Source organism: Nerophis ophidion, linkage group LG05 (assembly GCF_033978795.1).
Source record: "Nerophis ophidion isolate RoL-2023_Sa linkage group LG05, RoL_Noph_v1.0, whole genome shotgun sequence".
Taxonomy (NCBI): Eukaryota; Metazoa; Chordata; class Actinopteri; order Syngnathiformes; family Syngnathidae; genus Nerophis; species Nerophis ophidion.
In genome coordinates this window covers 71,684,864-71,708,728 of record NC_084615.1, presented here as the reverse complement: position 1 = coordinate 71,708,728, position 23,865 = coordinate 71,684,864, and the positions used below count along the sequence as shown (strand labels likewise).

Genomic DNA, 23,865 nt, shown 5'->3' with positions numbered 1-23,865 from the left:
CAACTTTGGAGAAGTGGGTTGGAGTGAGGTGTGATCTGGGGTGGAGGTCTAAAAGTAACCGGACAAGCTTGTTCTGGGATGTTTGGAGTCTAGATTTAGGGGTTTTGGAGGTGCTGGGGTACCAGGAGGTGCATGCGTAATTGAAAAAGGGTTGAATGAGAGTTCCCGCTAGAATCTTCATGGCACTTTTGTTGACCAGAGAGGAGATTCTGTAGAGGAATCTTGTTTGTTGGTTGACGTTTTTGATTACCTTGGTTGCCATTTTATCACAGGAAAGATTATCCCCTAGAATGGAACCTAGGTAGGTGACCTCATCTTTCCTGGAGATATCTTGGTCTGGTCATTTCGATGAGAGGGAACAACTGATTTCCATAAATGTTTTTAAAGGGGAACATTATCACCAGACCTATGTAAGCGTCAATATATACCTCGATGGTGCAGAAAAAAGACCATCTATTTTTTTAACCGATTTCCAAACTCTAAATGGGTGAATTTTGGCAAATTAAACGCCTTTCTGTCTATCGCGCTGGAGGCGATGATGTCAGAATGTGACGTCGCCGAGGTAACACACCCGCCCTTTTCATTTTCAACACATTACAAACACCGGGTCTCAGCTCTGTTATTTTCCGTTTTTTTGACTATTTTTTGGAACCTTGGAGACATCATGCCTCAATGGTGTGTTGTCGGAGGGTGTAACAACACTAACAGGGAGGGATTCAAGTTGCACCACTGGCCCGAAGATGCCAAAGTGTCTTCCGCCAGACCCCCATTGAATATGCGGGAGTGTCTCCACATTTTACCGGCAATGCTAAGGCAGACATGGCACAGAGATGTATGGGTAACCTGCAAATGCATTTAAACGATAGTCAACAAAATCACAAAGGTGAGTTTGGTTGATGTTGACTGCCAGCTAATCAATGCTAACATGCTATGCTAATCGATGCTAACATGCTATTTACCGGCGGTGCTAAAGCAGACATGGCACAGAGATGTATGGATAACCTGCAGATGCATTTGCAACTATATTACGTTTCCTTCCACCCACATTTAATGCGAAAAAAACATTTACCAATCGACGGATTTAAGTTGCTCTAGTGTCAAAAGATGCAAAAGTCCTGATCGTTTGGTCCGCACATTTTACCGGCGATGCTAACGCAGCTATTCGGCCATGCTATGGCTATGAATAGCGTCAATAGCTATTCGCTCAATAGCTTCAGTTTCTTCTTCAATATTTTCATACTCCAACCATCTGTTTCAATACATGCGTAATCTGTTGAATCGCTTAGGCCGCTGAAATCCGAGTTTGAATCCGAGCTAATGTCGCTATATCTTGCTGTGGTATTCCCATTGTTTGTTTACATTGGCAGCACTGTGTGACGTCACAGGGAAATGGCCAGTGTCTTCGCAGAGAGCCGAAAATAAGGCACTTTAAAGCTTTATTTAGGGATATTCCGAGACCGGTAAAATTTTGAAAAAAACTTCAAAAAATACAACAAGCCACTGGGAACTGATTTTTATTGTTTTTAACCCTTTTGAAATTGTGATAATGTTCCCCTTTAAGGTTAGCAGAAAAGTTTCCCGGAGCCAGAGTATGATCTCATCCACTCTATATAACATATGTTATGATTCGTGTTTTGACAACAGGAATGTTCCAGTTACTTTTCCAGGTGTTGGCTGACTATCAGCAGAACAGAGATCGATGTGTTAAGTGTGTATCTTTACAATAAATGTCATATTTTGCCTGCATTTACCTCCTCCTCCTGGTCAAAGAACATGATGCGGATTGTAAAAACTGCAACCAGTCAGACGAACACATTCATTCTCTACATCAGGGGTCGGCAACCCGCGGCTCCGGAGCCGCATGCGGCTCTTTGATCACTCTGATGTGGCTCAGCTGCTAAAACAATTATTCCGTGAGGTTTCCGGATTTTAGTGCCTCTCTCAGAAATCACCCGGGGATGACATTCTCCAATTTTCACCTGGACTACAATACTGAGGGTGTGCAGGGATGGCAATGTCTTTAACCTCCTCTACAACATGTCGTCGCGCCCACTTTCACATTACGCGATCTGCGTGTCGACTGGTCATTTTATGTTCAGCCTCTGTTAACACACGAAAACGACTGTAACACATACTTAGTCAACAGCCATACAGGTTACTCTGAGGGTTGTAATATAAACAACTTTAACACTCTTACTAATATGCGCCAGACTGTGAACCCACACCAAACAAGGATGACAAACACATTTTGGGAGAACATCGGCACTGTAACATGTGAGACACGCTCGACATCCCTTGCTTTCGGTCCCCTAGAGGGGGGCGGGGTTACCCACATACGTGGTCCTCTCCAAGGTTCTCATAGTTCTTATTGTCACCGACGTCCCACTGGGTCATCATTGTCACCGACGTCCCACTGGGTGTGAGTTTTCCTTGCCCTTATGTGGGCCTACCGAGGATGTCGTAGTGGTTTGTGTTGTGGTTTGTGCAGCCCTTTGAGACACTAATGATTTAGGGCTATATAAATAAATAATAAATGGGTTGTACTTGCATAGCGCTTTTCTACCTTCAAGGTACTCAAAGCGCTTTGACACTACTTCCACATTTACCCATTCACACACACATTCACACACTGATAGAGGGAGCTGCCATGCAAGGCGCCAACCAGCACCCATCAGGAGCAGGGGTGAAGTGTCTTGCTCAGGACACAACGGACGTGACAAGGTTGGTTCTAGGTGGGATTTGAACCAGTGACCCTCGGGTTGCGCACGGCCACTCTGCCACTGCGCCACGCCGTCCCTAAATGAACATTGATTGATTGAACAAAACATAAACACAAAAGAACAAATACCCAGAATCCCATGCATCCCACTCTTCCGGGCGACATTAGCACCAAACGCCACCCCCTCCAACCCCGCCCACCTCAACCGACGCACGGAGGGGGTGGGGGGATTTGGTGCTAGCGAGGTGTATCATGGAGCCCGGAAGAGTGGGATGCATGGGATTCTGGGTATTTTTCCTTTTGTGTTTATGTTGTGTTACAGTGCCGATGTTCTCCCGAAATGTGTTTGTCATTCTTGTTTGGTGTGGGTTCACAGTGTGGCGCATATTAGTAAGAGTGTCAAAGTTGTTCAAACGGACACCCTCAGTGTGACCTGTACGGCTGTTGAACAAGTATGCCTTGAAATCCTTTGCGTGTGTCAGCAGAAGCCTCGTACGACATGTGACTGGGCTGGCAAGCTGATTGGATGCGTTGTAGAGGGCGTCAAAGGCAGCGCCTTCATAGGTTTCCCTTATTATTGTTAATCGAGGGAAATTCTGCAAACATTCGCGAGAGTAATTGATCTGATATTCGGTAGTCTCTCGGATGGTTGGCAAGTGTGATGCTGTCAAGCGGCATTCATAAAAAACTCACGGGCCCCATTATCATTAAATTTTCATATTAAGGTGCGGGCCGCGTGTCTGAGACCCCTGGTTTATACATCGCACAAAGTAAAAAAAACTCTGTATGCAGTGTTATTTCATTTTAAATTTCAAAAGAGTTTTGTGGCTCCCATTGTTTTCTTTATTTTGTGAAACAGGTCAAAATGGCTCTTTGAGTGGTAAAGGTTGCCGACCACTGCTCTACATAAACAACATTATAAACAGTTTAACCTTAGCTGAGAAACCTTTGTGTTGTTCTCCTGGTGTGTACAATAGCCTACATGCACTAAGTATTCATTTTCTACCAATTATCCTGTTTAAGGCCAAGGGTGAGCTTGAGCCCATCGAGTCAATCATAAGACACATACGAACATTAGAAATGTTTCTGGAAAATAAAATGTCCACCCTCACATATTTTTAACATGTACTATAGCACAGAAAGAAGGATTGCTCCCAGTATGTCTTCATATCAACAATATGGCCGATCATTCTTCATTTTTGTACTCTTCAGTGCATATATGTTCATACTGCACTGCAGTCATCTTCATCTCATATGAGCGAGCGTCGACTTAGGATTTGATTTGTGGCGCCTGGCTCATCTTGAAAGTGCGGTTCCGTTCCCGCTATTTGCATGACGATTCATCTTGCACCCGCAGCAGCTACAGCTGTAGTGATGCAATCATTTGCAAATGCATCGGCGGAATTAATGAGCACATCGTGTGTAAAAGACGTGCCACGGCTAACTCAAGAACCCCGTGGGCCTTGGCGCTGGCGGCGCGCTTCTAAGGCACAAAGTAGGGAATGCCACGGGTAAAACGGCGAACTGCACTATGGAGTTGAGCTCAACTTGCTCGTGAGTATCAATTATCCAGGCTTTGCTTTTAGTTTTTTTTTTGTCCTGTCCAGCTTTTCAGGCAAATCATATACCGGTAGTTGATGTTGATGCCCGTATCGGCTGTTCAGATTTACTTTACAAAAGAGAAGTGTAGGATACTTCTCTTGTTGCCTTATTTGAATTTGACTTTATTAAATGTATAGGCTTTTAGTTTTAAGAAGTTTTCATTTACCAGACTCGTGCTTGTAGTTTGAGGGTGCATACCAAATTTGGTACTTTTTTAGCAGGGGTCGGCAACCTTTATCACTCAAAGAGACATTTCGACCCGTTTCACAAAATGAGGAAACCAATGGGAGACGCAACTATTCTCGCCAATATCTGCTGATGGTCACCCAGATGACAAGAATAAGGGCATGCTATGAAGCAGGGGTGGGCATTACATCGGTCGATCTCGGAGGGTGTGTCAGTCGATCTCAAGCCAGGCATTGAAAAATAGACATAAAAATGAGCAATCATCAATCATACCAAGACTTCACTTTCGTCAGTTGTTTGACATTCTCGGCACCCGAGGATCTTGTGAGATGACGCTGGCTGCTGCAAGCTCATATTTAGGAAAAAAATCACTAACAGGGCGGACGCAGAGAAACACATTTTATTTCTAGAGACTCCGTACCTACTGTCAAAACTCTAAAGACCGACTGCACAGTTCCTGTCTTCACCATAAAAGACCTGTTTCATCCTGCCTGTGCTAACAAAATAAGAGTCTCAGAAAGCTAGCAAGCTACGGAGTTTGATGCTAATGTATTTCTCCCCCGCCCTCAGCGACCGCTTTCTCACTTGCTTGCCCACCCGCACAGTCACTGACGTCACTCACCTGCTGCCAGACATTAAAGGGCCACACACATGTGCTACTGTCATAACAAAGTGTTTAAAAACGAGTATGCAAGTTGGACAAATGAGATGCCAAATCCAACCACTTTCATGATGTATTGGACAGAAAGGAGGACTTTTTTTTTCCTCCATTTGAAAACGCGGACGTTATCAGCACCACTGTCTAATTCCAATCAATGCAAGTCATCAGAATCAAATACACCAACTTATATTCTTGTCTTCATGAAAGAAAGGAATCTATGTGTGTTAAACATGCTTGTATTATCATTAAACACCATTAACTTGTTAACAAAAATGTCTCTTTCATAAATAAATAAATATAAATTATAAATAGGAATGAGGTAGATCTCCTCGACTTGGTCAATTGAAAAGTGGCTCGCCTGCAGAAAAAGTGTGAGCGCCCCTGCTATAAAGCCATTGCCTTAAACACCTTCTACAACATGTACAAACTGCTTGCCAGTCCAGCACAAATGCACACACACGACTGGAAGGCATACTGGGTGACACAGAGTACACTGACGGTTGTGATATAAACAACTTTAACACTCCTACTAATATGCGCCACATTGTGAACCCACACAAACGAAGAATGACAAACACATTTCGGGAGAAAATCCTCACAGTAACACAACATAAACGCAACACAACAAATACCCAGAATCGTTTGCATCCATGATACAACCCTGACTATGTTATACACCCTGCGAGCACCAAACCCCGCCCACCTCAAACACGCAGGGAGGGGGGGTTGTTTCTCGCGGGGTGTATAACATAGTCAGGTTTTATCATGGATGCAAAGGATTCTGGGTATTTGTTGTGTTGCGTTTATGTTGTGTTACTGTGAGGATTTTCTCCCGACATGTGTTTGTCATTCTTATTTTGTGTGGGTTCACAATGTGGCGCATATTAGTAGGAGTGTTAAAGTTGTTTATATCACAACCGTCAGTGTACTCTGTGTCACCCAGTATGCCTTGCAATCTCATACATGTGCCGATAGAAGCAGTGAAATGCGTGTGTCTGGTCGGCACGCAAATAGCATTCCGTGAATGGCGGGCGCGATGACGTTCAAGAGGACGTTAAGAGTATTATCACGGCGCGCCCTTAATATTGTAGTCCGAGTGAAAATTGGAGAGTGTTGACTCCAGGTGATGTCCGGGAGCGGCATTGAATTCCGGAATCTCCCCGCAACAATCTGGGGGGTCGGCGATTATGCAGCTGAGCCGCATCGGAGTTGCCAGAGAGCCGCGGGTTGCCGACCCCTGTTTCATAGGCACCGACCAAAGTCTGTCTGGACTACGGCGTTCCAGTTCACGTAAAAATCAAACAGTGACATATTTCGTTAACTTGATTGCTTTTGGCGTCAAGCACTTGGGCGGGAAACAAGCAGTCAAGCTCTCAGAGAAGACTCAGTTGGACTGCCTCCAGGTAATGTTATCGTTTTCTATGGCCACAAAGCTACAAAGCCCGTTTCCATATGAGTTGGGAAATTGTGTTAGATGTAAATATAAACGGAATACAATGATTTGCAAATCATTTTCAACCCATATTCAGTTAAATATGCTACAAAGACAACATATTTTTTGCTAATAATCATTAACTTTAGAATTTGATGCCAGCAACACGTGACAAAGAAGTTGGGAAAGGTGGCAATAAATACGGATAAAGTTGAGGAATGCTCATCAAACACTTATTTGGAAAATCCCACAGGTTTGCAGGCTAATTGGGAACAGGTGATGTATGAAAATTTAGTTAAGATTTGATTTAGATCTGAATAATTTAGATTAACAATAATAAGGTGGCGACTTGTCCAGGGTGTACACCGTCTTCCGCCCGATTGTAGCTGAGATAGGCACCAGCGCCCCCAAAGGGAACAAGCGGTAGTAAATGGATGGATGGATGGATAAATGTACTGTATTGGTGGGAATTTTTCAGAAATACTGAGTATATTTTTATTCTATAAGATAGTGCCATGCATGCTTTGAGCTTGACATCACTCTTTAAAATTTTCCCTCGCTTAAAACAACTTTGTAGCACATAAGCATTTAAAAAATACAATACAATATACAAACCCCGTTTCCATATGAGTTGGGAAATTGTGTTAGATGTAAATATAAACGGAATACAATGATTTGCAAATCCTTTTCAACCCATATTGGTCACGCCTATGGTTCATGTTTTGTTTTGGTCATGCTTTGCATAGTTTTTGGACATTTAGTTTTGTTTTGCATTTCCTTGTTTGTCTTGTTACCATGCCAACTGATTTAGTTTTCATCTGTCATGTCTGATCATGAGTTTTGTATGGCCATACTACCCTGAGCATCCCCAATCTCATCTGTCCTCAAAGCTAAGCAGTGTCTGTCCTGGTTAGTACTTGGATGGGAGACTGCCTAAGAATACCAAGTGCTTTTGACCTTTGGAATCTAAGTTCCTTTTTTTTTCACTCCCTGTTTTGTTACCATGACGACCAATCAGTTCACCTGTCTTGTCTAACACCTGTTTTCACTTATCATGTTCATTATTTAAGCCACAGTTACCAGGTAGTCGGGTTGGCAACATCACCTCCTTCACGACCTCGATTAGCTGCTTCATGCCTTGCAATGCTGTTCATTTTGTCCACGTAAGTTTTTGTTATTCATGCCATAGCACACGTGTTTTGTTTCATGTTTATAGTTTATAGCCTTTGTGCTAGTCTTTTGTTTCATAGCCCAAGTTTTGTACCTCCATTGTGAGCGCTTTTTGTTGGTTCCTGTTTTTAGTTTGAGTAAATAAATTAAATATGTACAGACCTTCACGCCGTTTCCACTCCATTCGCTTCGCACCTCGGGAAAACAACCCAAGTCCAAGTCCAAGCCTGACAATATTCAGTTGAATATCCTACAAAGACAACATATTTGATGTTCAAACTGATAAACATTTTTTTTTTTTTTTGCAAATAATCATTAACTTTAGAATTTGATGCCAGCAACACGTGACAAAGAAGTTGGGAAAGGTGGCAATAAATACTGAAAGTTGAGGAATGCTCATCAAACACTTTATTTGGAACATCCCACAGGCTAATTGGGAACAGGTGATGTATAAAAAAATTGATTTAGGTCTGAAAATTTCAAATTAACAATAAATGTACTGGTGCGATGAGATGGCGACTTGTCCAGGGTGTACACCGCCTTCCGCCCGATTGTAGCTGAGATGGGCACCAGCGCCCCCCGCAACCTCAAAGAGAGTAAGTGTTAGAAAATGGATGGATGGATGGAAAAATGTACTGTATTGGTGGCAATTATTCTGAAATACTGAGTACCGTATTTCCTTGAATTGCCACCGGGGCGCTAATTAATTTAAAACCTCTTCTCACTCCTGTGCTTACCAAAGGCATATGGTAAAAGTAAGCATGCGCTAATTATTTTAAAACCTCTTCTCACTCCGGCACTTACCAAAAAATTTGAGTGTGATGTAAGCTTGGACCTTAAATCCTACTGAATGGTTCTTAATCTTCTTCCCTTTATGCGATTTCAAATTACCGGTATTGAAATCAGCCTCCTCCGTTTTCAAAATGATGACAGGGGAAGTGTTACTCGTGACGTCACAAGTTTGACCAGGCGGTAATACTAAGCAAGCGCTAATTATTTTGGGAAGCGAGTTTGACCCGGCAGTAATTGAAGGCAGGCGCATACTATATGCCCTGCGGCAATTCAAGGAAATACGGTATATTTTTATTCTATAAGATAGTGCCATGCATGCTTTGAGCTTGACATCACTCTTTAGAATTTCCCCTCGCCTAAAACAACTTTGTAGCACAAAAGCATTTTAAAAATACAATACTATATAAGTAATATATATATATATATATATATATATATATATATATATATATATATATATATATATATATATATATATATATATATAAAATTAGAGTAACAATTTGGACACAATACAAAAGTGTACTCCCCTAACTAGTGTGCGTACGCAATTGCCCACAATGCATCAGCCTGTGCATTAAAGGCCTAGTGAAATGAGATTTTCTTATTTAAACGGGGATAGCAGGTCCATTCTGTGTCATACCTGATCATTTCACGATATTGCCATATTTTTGCTGAAAGGATTTAGTAGAGAACATCCACGATAAAGTTCGCAACTCTTGGTCGCTGATAAAGTCTTGCCTGTACCGGAAGTAGCAGACGATGTGCACATGACGTCACGGGTTGTGGGGCTCCTCACATCCTCACGTTGTTTAAAATCATGGCCACCAGCAGCGAGAGCGATTCGGACCGAGAAAGCGACAATTTCCTCATTAAGTTGAGCGAGGATGAAAGATTTGTGGATGAGGAAAGTGAGAGTGAACGACTAGAAAAAAATATATAATAAAAAAAACTAGACTGCGGAGTGATTCGGATGTTATTAAACAAATTTACTAGGATAATTCTGGAAAATCCCTTATCTGCTTATTGTGTAACTAGTGTTTTAGTGAGATTATATGGTCATACCTGTACAATCTGAAAGTCGGAGGGGTGTGGCCACGGGTGTGGTGACCGCCAGTGTCTCCGAAGGAAGCCACGTTTCTCCGCGGTGGCAGCAACTGATGGTTGGGGGTGGCCGGTCATGAGGCTGCAGCAGCCTCTTTGACAGGCGCAGGAGGAATGACGCAACTCTCCGCTCATGTCCACGGTAAGAGCCGACTTATTACCACCATTTTCTCACCGAAACCTGCCGGTTGACATGTGGTAGGGAGCCCTGTTCGCTTGACTGCTCTGTTCCATTGTAAAGCTTCACCGTCATCTTTCGGGAATGTAAACAAGGAAACACCTGCTGTGTTTGTGTTGCTAGAGGCGGCCGCAATACACCGCTTCCCACCTACATCTTTCTTCTTTGACGTCTCCATTAATTGAACAAATTGCAAAAGATTCAGCAACACAGATGTCCATAATACTGTGAAATTATGCGATTAAAAGAGACGACTTATAACTGTGAACTGTACTGGGCCAAAATGTCCTCTACAAGATTTCATCATTGATATATAAACTATCAGACTGCTTGGTCGGTAGTAGTGGGTTTCAGTAGGCCTTTAAAGATGAACAAACAAATCAAGAGAGCCGTTTAAAAGGCTTGATTTATTCGCAGGGGTCTCAACTCTCATGTACGCTGCTGCAAAGGTACCGACACATTCTTTTCAATCCGGTGTTTAACAGACCTCTAAATTGTGTACTGACAGTGATTCAGCTGTCACTGCGAGGCCGACATTAGCAGAGATTAGACGGCGCTCGCTTGAAGTGGAAATATTTCAGCTATCTGTATTTTACCGCGCGTTCGCTGATGCCCGAGTGCTTGTGCGGACTGTTTGTCTAAACAGTGGACGCGCTGAGCGTGTGTTTGGCTGTCAGGGCGTCCTCTGATGCTGCCAAATCTTGTCACAAGGCTGTTTGCTGCCGGGAGGATCTGGCTTGACTCCTTCGAGTTTGTAAACACTGTCGTTCCATTTTAATTTCCTGTTGATGTGACTCATAGATTTGGTTTCCTGCTGCTGCTGGAAAGATAATCTTGTTGCCAATCCGCCGAGTGAGAAGTTCTCCTGCACAACACACTTCACTCTTGTATTCAGTTTTTAAAGGCCTACTGAAAGCCACTACTACTGACCACACAGTCTGATAGTTTATATATCAATGATGAAATATAACATTGCAACACATGCCAATACGGCCTTTTTAGTTTACTAAATTGCAATTTTAACTTTAGTCTCTGTGCAGTCGGTGACTCTTTGCATGGGGAATTTGTAAAAGGCCTACTGAAACCCACTACTACCGACCACACAGTCTGATAGTTTATATATCAATGATGAAATATTAACATTGCAACACATGCCAATACGGCCTTTTTAGTTTACTAAATTGCGATTTTAAATTTACCGGGAGTTTCTTGTTGAAAACGTCGTGGAATGACGTGTACGCGTGACGTCACGGACTGTTAGGAAATATTAGCGCTGCACACACACACACACACAGCTAAAAGTCGTCTGCTTTAACCGCATAATTAAACAGTATTTTGGACATCTGTGTTGCTGAATCTTTTGCAATTTGTTCAATTAATAATAGAAGTTAAAGTAGAAAGATGGAGTTGGGAAGCTTTAGCCACACATATATGTGTGACGTCAGCTCGGATAGCGTCGCAGTTTTTGTTGATTTTATCTCCGTGGCCTGCCTCCCTTTTTAATTTTTGTGCAGGAGGACGCCGTGGAAGGGGGGAAACGACAGGCTTGGACGACAGGAGAGAGAGGACGGCAGGTTCTGGCCAGAACGGAGAGGAATCAACAGGTTTTGCCAAGTGAACGCACGTAGGCTGGTAAGGAACCCCCGGACCACGCAGCAGACCCCGCAGGCTACCGGAACGAACCCCAAGACGTCCACAACAGGCAGGGGCAGAGGAAACTCTGCCGCCCAAGTAAGTGCCGTACTGTTGTGGATCTGTGGGGACACCCAACTGCCTTTGGCTGTGGGCTTGCGGGCTCGTGCGTCGTACGCTGGCTGTGTGGTTCTGTGGACAGGGGGGGGGGCCATTTGGACCCAGAGACCTGCGGAGACCCCCGGAGCGCCCAGGAGTCAGAGCGGGACGGGTACGGCCACGTGGGTCCCGCGAGTGACCGGAGACTGGCGAGGAGTGGGCGTGCCTCAACACTTGGACGTGGAACTACAGCAAAGGCAGGGGAAATCCTGCATGTGTGAGGACGCCATGGAAGGGGGCGGAGCCAAGATACCCACACACCTGTTGGCCCCTCGCCCATCACCTTTGTACCATCTGGTATTTTAGCATCAACAACGTGACTGTTTTTATTGTATTTTAATAAATTGTGAACCGGTTAATCATCTTTCCTTATTTTGGACAGCTGCTCTCACTACATTGGGTTCTTAATATTTATATTAACAACTTTTATTGGTTTTAAGCAACAACTGTATTAGATTTTAATATTTTTCCCAATCGGGACCATTTCACAAACACACGGTGATTCCTTGTTTAAAATTCCCGGAGGTGAAGCTTTACTATGGATCAGAGCGGTCAAGCGAACATGGACCCCGACCAAATGTCAACCAGCAGTTTTCGGTGAGAAAATTGTGGTAAAAAGTCTCCTCGTACCGGAGAAAAGCTGAGCTTGTGCCGTCCATACAGCTGCCGTCGACTGGCCTCAAGACACCCGTGGACACACACTTCCGACTATCTGGTACTATTAAACTCTCTAAAGCACTAGCAACACAATAGAAAGATAAGGGATTTCCCAGAATGATCCTAGTAAATGTGTCTAAAAACATCTGAATCCATCCCAATGCAATCGTGTTTTTTTATAATTTTTTTTTCTAGTCTGTCACCATCAATATCCTCAAACACGAATCTTTCATCCTCGCTTAAATTAATGGGGAAATTGTCGTTTTCTCGGCCCGAATAGCTCTTTTTGTTGATGGCTCCCATTAAAAACAATGTGAGGAGCCCTCAACGGGTGACGTCATCGTCTGCGACTTCCGGTACAGGCAAGGCTTTTTTATTAGCGACCAAAAGTTGCGAACTTTATCTTTGATCTCTACTAAATCCTTTCAGCAAAAATATGGCAATATCGCGAAATGATCAAGTATGACAGAATGGACCTGCTATCCCCGTTTGAATAAGAACATCTCATTTCAGTAGGCCTTTAAAGCAGTGGTCCCTAACCTTTTTGTATCCGCGGACCGGTCAACGCTTAATAATTTGTCCCGCGGCCCGGGGGGAGGGTGTCCTTTTTTATTTTTTTTTCTTCTTTGTCATGAAAAAGGGAGTTTTTTGTGGTTTGTGCACTAATTGTAAGTGTATATTGTGTTTTTTTATGTTGATTTAATAAAAAAAAAAAAAAGGTATTTTTTATTTATTTTTTTTATAAAAAATTCTTCTGCGGCCCGGTACCAATCGGGCCACGGCTCGGTGGGGACCACTGCTTTAAAGAACTGATGGTTGGGTTCCGAGTGCGTTAATGAGTGTGGATGGTTATTTATGGTTGGACTGGTCAGCTGGGATAAACTCCAGCTCATCACTGACCCTGAACAGGATCAGCAGTCAAGAAAATGGATGGATGGATTGAATATTTTATATGATAAGGGTGTTAAACTTCATCATTATTTAATTGTAATTCTAATAAGTTGGCAGTTTAAATGTTCCAATCTCGGTCGGAGCATGTCCATGTAGAGTTGGCACGGTCTCCAATTATCGATAATATAATTACCAGAGTATTACAGTAAAGAAGAGATTAATTTCGGGTGTGAGGAGGAAGGTAGTTTATCATTTTACAATGCAGTCTCCTGAAAATGATGGAAAGCACCACTCTACATTGCAACTGATGCTGTGGTCAAGGCTGGAATGGCTAAAAAACACACTTTAAGATATTCAACACTCATAAATGGATAGTGCAACCACACAAATCATCATGTATCAGTTATGTATCATGTTTCATGGATCCCCTTCCTACTGTATCAGTATTACATCAATGCAAGCATGATGTAATTATTGTTTTTAATTCTGTTCTGCCACCCGAACGCCTCCCTAGGGAGGTGTTTAGGGCACGTCCAGCTGGTAGGAGGCCACGGGTAAGACCCAGGACACGTTGGGAAGACTATGTCTCCCGGCTGGCCTGGGAACGCCTCGGGATCCCCCGGGAAGAGCTAGACGAAGTGGCTGGAGATAGGGAAGTCTGGGCTTCCCTGCTTTGGCTGCTGCCCCCGCGACCCGACCTCGGATAAGCGGAAGATGATGGATGGATGGATGGATGGATGGATGGAATTCTGTTCTATGTCTATTTTCACAAATATTCATGTGTTCGGCTTCTTAAATATATTTGTTGCCGGGCTGCTGAAATATATTGTATTTATTAAATATTTGGACACAATTTGGAATATAAACACATGACCTTTAAACGTAGTGGATTGAATTGAACTGTAGTGGCAAATGTAGTCTTTAGTAGTACAGTAAATACAAATCTTTACATAAGACATTTGTCAATATCAAATCATAAACATACAGTACTTGAACTGCATTTTTGTTTGTTGGGTCTTTAATGTGCACACTCAGGCGTCCATAGCCAAATCTGCTTCTGGTCACCAAGAGTAATACATTAAACCCTTGTTTATCGCTGTTAATTGGTTCCGTATCTGACCCTGGTGAATGTATTTCTGTAAAGTAGGAATTATTCATCATAAATTGAATATTTATTTTCTAAATATGTTTTTTTTTAACATCTACAAACCCCGTTTCCATATGAGTTGGGAAATTGTGTTAGATGTAAATATAAACGGAATACAATGATTTAGAAATCCTTTTCAACCCATATTCAATTGAATGCACTACAAAGACAAGATATTTGATGTTCAAACTCATAAACTTTTATTTTTCTTTTGGAAATAATAATTAACTTAGAATTTCATGGCTGCAACACGTGCCAAAGTAGTTGGGAAAGGGCATGCTACCACCGTTAGGTAGCAAAGCAAAGTTCTTCCTTTTATTTGAACGGAAAGTTGCCGTATACAAAACACAAAGCGATGGTGGAACACAAAAACACACCATGAAAGAACTGAAATAGTTGCTACTAAAAAACTAACAAAAAGCGCTGGACACAGCCAGGTAAAATACAGTCTGGAAAAATATAACAGAGGAGCTAAGTGCAAAACAAAACGCAAGGCGAGGCTAGGAAAAACACTTCCTGAAAGAAGTAACACAAACAAACTTCAGGAGCTGGACAAGGCTAGAAGAAAACAAGCAAACCTGTGAGGAGCATGAGTCAAACGAAAGTTTGCTAGTGAGCCGAAGAAACGTACACATGCGAGCAGTACAGCAGTGAGACATAAAGTTCCGGTGCTCGCAGGGCGTCAGCACCCAGGTTATAATAGACCCCCCCTTAATCGACCTCAGGTGTGTGCTCCTGCCTCGCGCCAGCTGCGCTCCATTCTGTGAACGAGAGGAAGAGTAAATATGGTGTGCCATAGAGTACAGAAATAAGCAAGGAAAATTCAGCTTACCACAATTATAAAGTCATACCTGAAAGTCGGAGGGGTGTGGCGACCGCCAGTGTCTCTGATGGAAACCATGGAGTAGCCAAAAAAGTCGCAGCTGCCTCTGACAGCTGCAGGAGGACGCAAGCTCCGCTCATGTCTCCGGTAAGAGCCGACTTATTACCACAAATTTCTCACCGAAACCTGCCGGCACCGGCTGTGTTTCGGTTGCTAAAAGCAGCTGCAATCCACCGCTTTCAACCAACAGCATTCTTCTTTATAGTCTCCATTATTAATTGAACAAATTGCAAAAGATTCAGCAACACAGATGTCCAAAATACTGTGTAATTATGCGGTTAAAGCAGACGACTTTTAGCTGTGTGTGTGCGCAGCGCTAATATTTCCTTACAGTCCGTGACGTCATGTGTACACCTCATCATTCCGCGACGTTTTTAACAGAAAAAGTTGCGGGAAATTTAAAATTGCAATTTAGTAAACTAAAAAGGCCGTATTGGCATGTGTCGCAATGTTAATATTTCATCATTGATATATAAACTATCAGACTGCGTGGTTGGTAGTAGTGGGTTTCAGTAGGCCTTTAAGGCTGCTTAGTAGAAACCGTGAAAACGCAGAATAGGCGAAGAAAACGTCTTCAGAATATTCGGGCCTGGACACAATCTGAAGCATCTGTCACTACTTTTCTGCACAACCTGGTCTCACAATAGTCCGCACAGAGCCTCGGCGTTGCTATGACATGCTAATGCTTTTCCGTCGGCCTCTTTTTAGGCAAAAGGCTGCACGGGAAGCAGAGCTGCACACAGACGCTGACTTTGGTGTGACCTCCTCCAAGGATGGATGAGTTTGACCTCTCAGCACTTGACCCCCTTTGACCTGCGGTGAGAGAAACACATTCCATAACACAAAGTGTTATGTTAATGATGAAAGAAGGGGGGCCACGGGTGGTTTTATGGAGGTGTTTTAATCACAGTTGGTTACAGTATTTGTCTTCTTTTTTTTACTGCCTCTGTCCAGGTGTTTATGTTTTGTTTGGTTTAAATTAACTTCCCGTGCACTATTGAGACTACAGTGGGACAAAAAAGTATTTAGTCAGCCACCGATTGTGCAAGTTCTCCCACTTAAAATGATGACAGAGGTCTGTAATTTTCATCATAGGTATACTTCAACTGTGAGAGACAGAATGTGGAAAAAAATCCAGGAATTCACATTGTAGGAATTTTTAAATAATTTATTTGTAAATTATGGTGGAAAATAAGTATTTGGTCAACCATTCAAGGCTCTCACTGATGGAAGGGGGTTTTGGCTCAAAATCTCACGATACATGGCCCCATTCATTCCTTCCTTAACACGGATCAATCGTCCTTTCCCCTTAGCAGAAAAACAGCCCCAAAGCATGATGTTTCCACCTCCCTGCTTCACAGTAGGTATGGTGTTCTTGGGATGCAACTCAGTATTCTTCCTCCAAACACGACGAGTTGAGTTTATACCAAAATGGATACATGGATGATACAGCAGAGGATTGGGAGAATGTCATGTGGTCAGATGAAACCAAATGAGAACTTTTTGGTATAAACTCAACTCGTCGTGTTTGGAGGAAGAAGAATACTGAGTTGCATCCCAAGAACACCATACCTACTGTGAAGCATGATGCTGTTACATTATTGTATCAACTATCAGAGACAGAAACTCTTCATTTAACATAATGTCCTTTTTTGCTGCTTCAACACAGAATAATACAAATAAGGCAACAAGAGAAGTATCCTGCACTTCTCTTTTATAAAGTAAATCTGAACAGCCGATACGGACATCTACATCAACTATATTATTTGCCTGAGAAACTGGACAGGAAAAATGTTTATTTATTTATTTTTATTCTTAACACTTTTGTTTAGGCGGTGGCCCTTTGTTGTTAAGGCGGCCGCCTTAACAACAAAGCGCTTTGGGAAACCCTGGAAGAACTATGTCCCAACAATTGTATCTCTCTAAAAACAAACTGTGGTCCTGTTCACACTTGAAACCAAGTGTTATGAGAAGAAAGCACATCAATGATTGTAACCATAACGTAAGTATGAGCATTATTGATTTTGATAGTAGTTAATAAGGTTGCTCAAAAATATATTTTCACTCCCGCATTGCAATTCTTATTCATTATTTTAGAGAAAAGATGAATAAATGTCATTGCAATTTTGGATGAAAAACAAACTATGATTTTATAATGTACCTTTTTTAGTATTGTATTGTATTGCGATGAGGTGGCGACTTGTCCAGGGTGTACCCCGCCTTCCGCCCGATTGTAGCTGAGATAGGCGCCAGCGCCCCCCGTGACCCCAAAAGGGAATAAGCGGTAGAAAATGGATGGATGGATGTATTTGTATGTATTCTCAGTTGCTTTGCAAATTTCTATCTTAAGTATTGTAAAGCTGTAAATGTGTTGCTATTTTTTCTTTCATCAGACTGATTAACATTCTGTGATTTTTGTAAATATAATTTTTAAAACAATAATAAAAAAGAAATTGTTTTAGGCCAACGCTGCTTATATCAGTCGTATGTCAGCAGCCAAGAGGAGCTTTTGTAACCCGGAACCTGTTTTGAAAAGGTTTTATTATAATTTATGTATAGCTCGGTTGGTAGAGCGGCCGTGCTAGAAACTTGAGGGTTGCAGGTTCGATCCCCGCTTCCACCATCCTAGTCACTGCCGTTGTGTCTTTGGGCAAGACACTTTACCCACCTGCTACTAGTGCCACCCACACTGGTTTAAATGTAAAAAATAGATATTGGGTTTCACTATTTAAAGCGCTTTGAGTCACTAGAGAAAAAGCGCTATATAAATATAATCAGAGGTGGGTAGTAACGTGCTACATTTACTCCGTTACATTTACTTGAGTAACTTTTGGGATGAATTGTACTTCTACGAGTAGTTTTTATGCAACATACTTTTACTTTTACTTGAGTATATTTATAGAGAAGAAACGCTACTTTTACTCCGCTCCATTTATCTACATTCGGCTCGCTACTTTTGTTTATCGATCTGTTAATGTTTGTTTTGGTTTATGACAGAGCTTCAACGTAGGATACGCATGCCTGCGTTTCACCAATCACATGCAGTCACTGGTGACGTTGGACCAATCAAACAGAGCCAGGCAGTCACATGACCCGACTTAAACATGTTCAAAAACTTATTCGGGTGTTACCATTTAGTGGTCAACTATACGGAATATGTACTGTACTGTGCAATCTACTAATAAAAGTTTCAATCGATCAATCAAAAGTGTAAAGGAAAAAAGACACTTTTTATTTCAACCGTACTTCCCGTCAAAAGCCCAAAGACTGATCGCACAGTTCCTGTCTTCACAATAAAAGTGCCGCTCCATCGCGCCTGCGTTAACAAAATAAGAGTCCGAAAACCAGTGCAAACAAGCTAGTAAGCTACGGAGTTTGCCGCCAATGTATTTCTTGTAAAGTGTATAAAAACGAATATGGAAGCTGGACAAATAAGATGCCAAAAACCAACGACTTTCATGTGGTATTGGACAGAAAAGAAGAACTCATAACTGGACATTATGAGCAATACTGTCTGATTCCAAGCAATGCAAGTCATCAGAATCAGGTAATACACCAACTTATATTCTTGTCTTCATGAAAGATAAACATGCAAGTATATTCATTAAAACACCTTTAACATGTCAACAAAAACGGCAAAATAAATATAAATTATATACTGTATATATAAATGTGTGTGTGTATATATGATATGTGTGTGTGTGTGTATATGTATATATGAGGTGGATCACCTCGACTTGGTCATTTATTAAGTAATTGATAAACGTTGAAAAACTTATTGGGGTGTTACCATTTAGTGGTCAATTGTACGGAATATGTACTGTACTGTGCAATCTACTCATAAAAGTTTAAATCAATCAATAAATCAATCAATCAATGCCTACTGAGCCTATGGTGCTGTTAAGTTATTGTGGCTCAATGTGCCTTAATTTTTTTATTTTCATGTACTATTATTTAATATATATTATTGTTTTAGTTACTTAAGAGATATTCCTGGCTCTGAATTTGCTCATTGCTATTTTTGTTTTTGTGCATTATTTGTTGCCGTAATCTGGTTACTCATCAGTTACTCGGTACTTGTAGTTTTTTCCCAACATACTTTTTACTTTTACTCAAGTAAATATTTGAGTGACTACTCCTTACTTTTACTTGAGTATTAAATCTCTAAAGTAACAGTACTCTTACTTGAGTACAATTTCTGGCTATTCTACCCACCTCTGAATATAATCCACTTGACTTCATATACCAAATAATACATGAAGGGAATCGTGTTGAATCCAGAATGGATTCTAAGTCGGATCATCATCCCAAGAACTGTAATCAATACGCCATGTAAATATTGCCAATGTTTTGAATGTTTTTATTTCAAAATTGCTCAACAATTACTGGACTACTTTTATGCTTGAATGGCAAAATGTTCCTTAGAAAACATAGCAGCACAGTGGATATACCTTTTTTTTCACCCTAAAACTGTTTTTTATTTTCCTTACTTCCAATGTGGGAAAAAATGCATGCAAGGCGGACCATCATCCTGGAATGAATGTGTTTTATTTGTAGCTTCTGATTTGTGTCCCCGTAGAGGAGTCAATATGTGGGTGGACACTTCGTACAACATGAGCTGCTGTCTCCTGTGTGGAGCTTGCTCAACATTTTCTCAAAAGAACTCTGCTGCCAAAGCAACAACATGATCTGTTATTAAGGGCCTCCTCCCCACTTCACTGAATTCATAAATATTTCCATGCTGAGGGGTTATCATCACACAACCTCCCACAAAGCTAAGCGTCTCTGCGTCCTACCTAACACAACCTATCTGCAGCATGCGATGAAAACGTTAAACTTCGACCAGTTCTTGTCGTTTGGTATTTTTCTCAGGCAAGACTTTTTAGCGCTTACAAGAGTCCTCTTGAGGCAGAGGGATGTTGAAGGTCAAACATTCCCTAACTCTGACACCTTAGGGCAGGGATATTCAACTAAATTAGGTTAAATTTTTTTCTTAGGACCCCGACTTAAACAAGTTGAAAAACGTATTCGGGTGTTACCGTTTAGTGGTCAATTGTACGGAATATGTACTGAACTGTGCAATCTACTATAAAAGTATCAATCAATCAATCAATCAATTAGCCCTGATGTGGGATCGTTGTGGCTTGTGCAGCCCTTTGAGACACTCGTGATTTAGGGCTATATAAATACACTTAGATTGATTGATTGATTCTCCAGTAAGCTAAGGACAAGCGAGCCGTACATCTACTTCACTATTATTTTAATTTAGCATATTCCAGAGAACCAATGTCCTCTACAGTTTTACATTGGATTTTGGTCTATTTTGTCAGAGTTGCAGGAGCGTTCTGCTTTTTTTAGGGAACCTTTCTGCAAAAAACGTGTCAAAGATCATCTCCATGACACCACGCTAGAGTTTATAAGAATCTGCTGCAATTAGAGATGTCCGATAATGGCTTTTTTTGCCGATATCAGATATTCCGATATTGTCCAACTCTTAAGGATACCGGTATATACAGTCGTGGAATTAACACATTTTTATGCCTAATTTTGTTGTGATGCCCAGCTGGATGCATTAAACAATGTAACAAGGTTTTCCAAAATAAATCAACTCAAGTTATGGAAAGAAATGCCAAATTGGCACTGCCATATTAATTATTGAAGTCACAAAGTGCATTATTCTTTTTAACAAGCCTCAAAACAGCAGCTTGGAATTTTTTTTTGACATGAGGAGGTTGAGGTGGGCGGGTTTGGGGGGGCGGGGTTGAGGTGGGGGGTTAGGGAGTAGCGGCAGGGGCGGTTCTAGGCATGGCACCAAACTACGGAACCCTCACAAAATAATCGGGGGGGTCGTTGATTATGCAACTGAGCCACATCAGAGTGACCAAAGAGCCGCATGCGGCACCGGGGCTGCGGGTTGCCGACCCCTGCACTAGGGTGTCAGTTGAGTAATTGAATGTGGTGAAGTATGGTTAAGTCAGTTTTTACATTGAGGAATGAAACACAAAGTGGCATTATTGGCCTTGTTGTTGTTTGCTTGTTTCAACTTAATCAGCTTTGTAACACGGCACACCTTCAGGGCGAGGTTCCTGTTCCAGGTTGGTGCCTCGTAACTTACACAGCTGTCAGAAAAAATCTTCTTTCTTTTTACTCCGACTTCGGCATTGCCATACAGCGACGCCTGAATGGCATTTTTTGCATTATTTTGGAAATGTCACCATTCATCCTAACAGGCAAATGATCTGTCACTCTTGTAAAGAAAGATATGTCATCTTCCCATGAGGAAAATAACCCATTCGCCTACTCTTTCCATGGCAAGGGAAAAAAAATACCTGCCGGTTTTCTAGTTTTCAAACATAATTTCATCTTTTAATGCGATTTTCAACATTCACCATTTGGTGTACGCAATAGCTGCAAGCATGAAGAGGAGTTCAGCCCTGAGAGTTTATTTCATCTTCTGATATTACTATAGAAATGAAACTTGAATACACACAAGGTGATGAAAAAAAACTACGTGAGACTAAAATAAAAGACTTGATAGAAGACTACACCTCATTGCATCACAGCTATTTTGGTTACCTTTTACCCCCGGGAACAAGACACCTTCAGAAGGTGTATGTTTTTTATTAGTTCAGTTACACCTCTGAAAAGTCAAGGGAAGGTCTACAACGTTTTAGAACAACCGATAACTATGAACAACTTTTCTGGTGTATTGACACAGTCTTACTTCACACTGATCCTCCAACCACCAGGTAGTGGCCAGCTACTGATCACTACCGAGCTAGAGCTGCTAATGACACTGGTTGCGACTCGACATGGAATCAAAAGAGCTGCTTTTGAGAAGGAAAAATCAATGCTAGGTCCTAAATCATGCATCTCACCTGTGCAGTAGAAGTTTGTGGCTATCATCAAATGAAATACAGCATAAGACTATCGCAAAATCCCAAGGAAAGATTTTTTTTTAACCGCAGAGTGAGGATTATCCTGAGGTTAGCAGATCAAAGAGAGAATCAGTGTTGAAAGATCCAACATCCCATTAGCAGACATGGTAAGACATGGTTGTATGTTCTTATTTCAAACGTTTTGTGCAGTGGTTCTCAACCTTTTTTCAGTGATGTACCCCTTGTGAACATTTTTTTTTAATTCAAGTACCCCCTAATCAGAGCAAAGCATTTTTGGTTGAAAAAAAGAGATAAAGAAGTAAAATACAGCACTATGTCATCAGTTTCTGATTTATTAAAATTGTATAACAGTGCAAAAATATTGCTAATTTGTAGTGGTCTTTAATGAACTATTTGGAAAAAAATATATCAAAATAACTAAAAACTTGTTGAAAAATAAACAAGTGATTCAATTATAAATAAAGATTTCTACACAAAGAAGTAATCATCAACTTAAAGTGCCCTCTTTGGGGATTGTAATAGAAATCCATCTGGATTCATCAACTTAATTCTATACACTTCTTCACAAAAAAATAAATCTTTAACATCAATATTTATGGAACATGTCCACAAAAAATCTAGCTGTCAACACTGAATATTGCATTGTTGCATTTCTTTTCAAAGTTTATGAACTTACTTACAGTACATATTATTCAATAAATATATTTATAAAGGATTTTTGAATTGTTGCTTTTATTTTTAGAATATTTTAAAAAAAATCTCACGTACCCCTTGGCATCCCTTCAAGTACCCCCAGGGGTACGCGTACCCCCATTTGAGAACCACTGGTTTAGTACATAGCAACAAAGAAATGCTATCATTGCTGCGTACTTTGTAAAATCAATACGCCCAAGAAAGAAGTAAGAGTAATGCAAAACTGACCAAAATACTGTAAATACTACATGTTATCATGAATGTGCTTGTTATTACATTACATACAACACACCTTGTCCTCATTCAATTTCTTTTCATGACTATTTACATTGTAGATTGTCACTGAAGGCATCAAAACTATGAATGAACACATGTAGAGTTATATACTCAACAAAAAAAAAGGTAAAAAAAGGTTTTATATTCAAGTTTCTTCAAAATAGCCACCCTTTACTCTGATTACTGCTTTGCACACTCTTGGCATTCTCTCGATGAGCTTCAAGCACACCTGTGACGTGAAAACCACTTCTCTTGAACTGTAACTGTAAAACTATATTCAGACATATTATTTTGGTTTATTTCGTAAGGATAGCTAACGTCAAACCTTGGCTCGGTCCTTGGTAGCAAACATGGCGCCTGTTGTTTAGTTGGCCGTGATATATTTATACTAGGGTTCAACGGTTTACCGGTATTAGTATAGTACCGCGATACTAATGAATCATATTTGGTACTTTACCGCCTCTGAAAAGTACCGGTAGTTCCAATTGGATTAATAATTCATTTTCAACCACTTGTCCTTACAAATTAAAAAAAAAAAAAAATAGAATGATAAATGACACAATATGTTACTGCATACGTCAGCTTTTAAATTTGGAGCCCTTGTTTGCTTACTTACTGATAAAAGACAAGTGTTGACTATTTTCTTTAAGGACAAACTTGCGTTAAGAAACATATGTTTGATGTACCGTAAGATTTTTTTGTTATAATAAAACCATCCATCCATCCATTTCCTACCGCTTATTCCCTTTTGGGGTCGCTGGCGCCTATCTCAGCTACAATCGGG

At 41.1% G+C, this 23,865-nt stretch overlaps 1 protein-coding gene across 1 annotated transcript; it reads left to right on the top strand.

The window, feature by feature from the left end:
- Positions 1 to 7,695: 7,695 nt before the first annotated feature.
- Positions 7,696 to 12,122, top strand: LOC133552410 (uncharacterized). The gene is made up of 2 exons (XM_061899609.1): positions 7,696 to 7,763; positions 11,359 to 12,122. Exons 1-2 carry the CDS (start codon positions 7,744 to 7,746, stop codon positions 11,939 to 11,941), a joined length of 603 nt encoding a protein of 200 aa, XP_061755593.1. The 5' UTR covers positions 7,696 to 7,743; the 3' UTR covers positions 11,942 to 12,122.
- Positions 12,123 to 23,865: the final 11,743 nt, after the last annotated feature.